General features: G+C 43.5%; 1 protein-coding gene across 1 annotated transcript in view; it reads left to right on the forward strand.

Moving 5' to 3' along the window:
- The window catches only part of plekhg4 (pleckstrin homology domain containing, family G (with RhoGef domain) member 4), a gene marked incomplete in the record, with an annotated part of 75,070 nt that overhangs the window by 56,368 nt on the left and 14,731 nt on the right, over positions 1-3,971 (forward strand). The window contains 2 exon segments of the mRNA XM_014025558.1: positions 69-191; positions 1,119-1,310. Of these exon segments, the coding sequence (XP_013881012.1) occupies positions 69-191; positions 1,119-1,310 (315 nt within the window).

The raw sequence follows: 3,971 nt of genomic DNA on the forward strand, positions 1-3,971 counted from the left end.
TGTGTGTGTGTGTGTGTGTGTGTGTGTGTGTGTGTGTTTGTGTGTGTGTGTGTGTGTGTGCTCTGCAGGTGAAGGCGTGGCTGGAGGAGGTTGGAGAGGTCCAACTGAAGGCTCTGAATGAACCTGCAGATTCTTTGGAGCTTCTGAACAGGAGACATCAGGACTTCAACGATTTCTACCCAGCTGCTTATGTATGACACACACACACACTCACACACACATGTATGTTTGTTCTTGAACCCCGTGGGGACCTTCCATTGACTTCCATTCATCTTTTTGTTTTTAGACTTAATATCCTAACCCTGACCATTAATCCTAAAATTAATCTCACAGGTACTAGGCCTGAACGATTTTGGAAAATAATCTAATTGCGATTTTTTTATCTATAAATTGCGATTTAATATGCGATTATTATTTTTTTAATGTTGTCTCAAGTATTTTTCAACAAACAGAAGCAATAAACAGTCTGTTTTATAATAAAGTAAATTTATTTAAAGCTTCTAAAAGTCTCCAAAAATACCGGGAAAAGTTGCCAGATTTGTCGTTAGTTCTCTTTTTGGGGAAAAAAAGCCGCTAGGTCACTAAGTTAGCAACACCGCTCCACTCGGCTCACTCCCAGGTCACGTGACCAGTCAAATCGCAGCCTGTGCGGTTAGAAAATCTCGTTTCAACATATCGCAAGATTATCACAAATGCAATTAATCGTTCAGCCCTCACAGAAACTTACCTGACCCTAAAACCAACCTAAACCTTGGTCCTAAACCTAACCCCACACCTGTAACATGCATTTGGGATTCACTTTGGTCCCCATGAGGCTGTTATTTTTGGGAAAATTGTCCCCACGTTGTAGGAAAAACCCATCCACACACACACACGTTTGTATTTCTATCATAATTAGGACCGTTCATTGACTTCTATTCATATCTATAGCCTAACTACCCTAAACCTAACCCCCACTCAAACATGGAGTTCCACCATATTAGGACCTGTCTTCGGTCCCCATAAGTTCGACCAGATGTTTCTAAGAAACCAAAGGTTCTGCGTGGATGAAGTCCAACCTGCTGTGTGCTGGTTGGGCTCAGTCCAGTCCTTACAGTGGTCCTGCTCTCTGCCTTCAGGACCACTGTAAACGAGGCGAGGCTCTGCTGACCCGCCTGGAGCGCTGGGACGACGTGTCCTCCGCCGACCTCAGCATCTACGAGGACAAGGTCCACTCGTTCTGGGCCCAGCTGCAGGATTTTTCTCAGCGCGTCAAGAACACCGGGAACAACATCAATCGGGCCGTCCAGCTGTACTCCTTCTTGGATCAGGTGAGTTCTGAGAACAGGTGCAGAGAGCCTGACGGGCTACACCGAGGCCAGGATGAGTCGTCCAGCAGGTTAAGGTATCCTGCAAAATCCACTTTTTAAATATACTTCATTGTAAATACATTTTGTTGTGAACTTGGAGTCTCCAGGAGGCAGAAAAGTTGAGTTTATTCTCTCCTGGTGCTGCAAAGATTTCTTTAAATTCTGTTTGGATCAGATTTTTCAGCCTGTTCAGGTTTCTCTGTTTTCTGTGACGTTTTCTGAACTATTACATCAAATAATCTGCAATGGAATTACCAAATAAGGTCTGGACTTACCAATTACAAACTCCCAGTCCTTATTCTCCTCTGGTTCTGGATTACTTCTAACAGATATTGTCCTGATCTTAAAACACTTTATCTGAGAGAAAACAGAAGATAAAAAGTGGAATCATAAAACATGATGACTGAGTCTTGGCCTGAGAAGAATCTGAGGAGAGACGTTTAAATTATTTTTTTGATCTCAAGGCTTTTTGGTGGTTTTGTTTGGCCTCTGTGTACGCATTCTTGATTTTCAGTGATTTTCTGAGAATGAAAATTATTTAATATCTGTGTGTTAAAGTATTTGTGTATTTGTGATCATGTGTTTCATGTAGCAAGGATCTGTGTGTAGTTGCTCCGGCGTCAGGGTGTCCCTCCTCCCTCCTTTCACTGCTTTTACCACAAAGTCTTTGTTGCTGTGGTAACGACCTCCCCCCAATGAGACCGCCCACTTTCCATTCAGACTGACCCCCTCATCAATGAGATGGGTGTGTGTGTGTGTCTGTGTGTGTGTGTGTGGTCAGGGTGCTGATCTCCGCTCAGTTCAGTCGAACAGCAGAGCTTCAACTGAGCACAGAGGTACGACCACAACAAACACACACATTACGCACACACGCCACTGAGTTGTGTTAGTGTAAATGATTTGGTTAGAAATGTTGAAATGTGTGTTTGCATGCTGTGGTGTGGGTCGTGCACATGTTGTGTATTTCTGACACGGTTCTGCTGAACGTGTCTGAGCAACTCTGATTTTAATCCTTCATTTTGGTTTGAACTTTTGACAAACTTAACATCATCAAGGTGTGTGTTTGTTCAGTTTGTCTTCTGCCTGTGAGGTTTGTGTGTGTTTGTTCAGTTTGTCTTCTGCCTGTGAGATGTTTGTGTGTTGATAACAGACAACAGAGCTGCTGATTCCCTCAGACAGGCTAATCATCTCAAACATGCAGAGAGCAGCCGGTGCTCAGGATCACTTTATTTATTGATCAGTTCATCAGGAGAGCTTCGTATTGATTCTTCATGTGAAGCTCGTGTGAAACGTAAAGCTCTGCTGAGGAACCCGAGTCACTGAAAACCTACAGAAACAGCCGAAGACTCCATCTACAGCAAGATAATGAGCTGATTTTATATTGTCTGAAATGATTCCTGAAATTCCTGAGGAGCTTCAATCCTGCCTGGATATGTTCTGTAAAAATGTTCTTTAAGAACAAAGCTGTGTTTACTGCAGAGTTTGCATTTTCTGTGAAAGTGCAGCACAGATGCTTAATGCTGAGAGAATTTTGTAGAAGAAATATGAAAAGAAAAGTTGATGAAAAATCTGAAACTAACACAAAGACTAACAGAAAAACTGTCCATCTAACCAAGTTTTAAAGTCTTATATCAGCCAAAAAGTCTTTTTGATCTTGTTTTCAGACTGATTTACTAAACAAGAACTGATTGTGTAAGAATAATCATCTTGTTTTCAGAATGTGTAAGATTATTTGTTGTTAGTCTGAAAATTTGACTCAGATTAAGTCAAAAATTTCTGCTAATGGAGTAAGAAATTTTTACTTAGTAAGACTCTTGAAATACTTGATTTGACTCAATTTTTTTCTTATTTCAAGAATAACCAACCAGTGGACCATCCACTCGTTCGTCCACTGGTTGGTCCACAGTGGAGGGTCCACTGGTTAGTCCACTGGTTGGTCCACAGTGGACGGTCCACTGGTTGGTCCACTGGTTGGTCCACAGTGGACCGTCCACTGGTTGGTCCACAGTGGACCGTCCACTGGTTGGTCCACAGTGGACGGTCCACTGGTTAGTCCACTGGTTGGTCCACAGTGGACGGTCCACTGGTTAGTCCACTGGTTGGTCCACAGTGGACCGTCCACTAGTTGGTCCACAGTGGATGGTCCCCTCATTGGTCCACTTGTTGGTCCACTGGCTGGTCCACTCATTCGTCCACTGTGGACGGTCCACTGGTTGGTCCACTCATTCGTCCACTGTGGACGGTCCATGGTTGGTCCACTCTTTGGTCCACTGCAGATGGTTCACTTGTTGGTCCACTGGTTGGTCCACTGTGGACAGTCCACTGTGGACAGTCCACTGTTTGGTCCACTGCAGATGCTCTACTCATTGGTCCACTTGTTGGTCCACTGGTTGTCCACAGTGGAGGGTCCACTCGGTCCACTGTTGGCAGTCCTCTCATTGGTCCACTCTAGGGCTGCCACAAACGATTATTTTTATAATCGACTAATCACTGATTATTTTTTCGAGTGGTCGACTAATCAGATCATACGTTAATTGAATATAAAACATAGAGCTTATCGCACCAGAATGCAGCTGCTATTATACACTCACCGGCCACTTTATTAGGTACACCTGTCCAACT

The sequence above is a fragment of the Austrofundulus limnaeus genome, unplaced genomic scaffold (genome assembly GCF_001266775.1).
Source record: "Austrofundulus limnaeus strain Quisiro unplaced genomic scaffold, Austrofundulus_limnaeus-1.0 Scaffold484, whole genome shotgun sequence".
NCBI classification, from domain to species: Eukaryota; Metazoa; Chordata; class Actinopteri; order Cyprinodontiformes; family Rivulidae; genus Austrofundulus; species Austrofundulus limnaeus.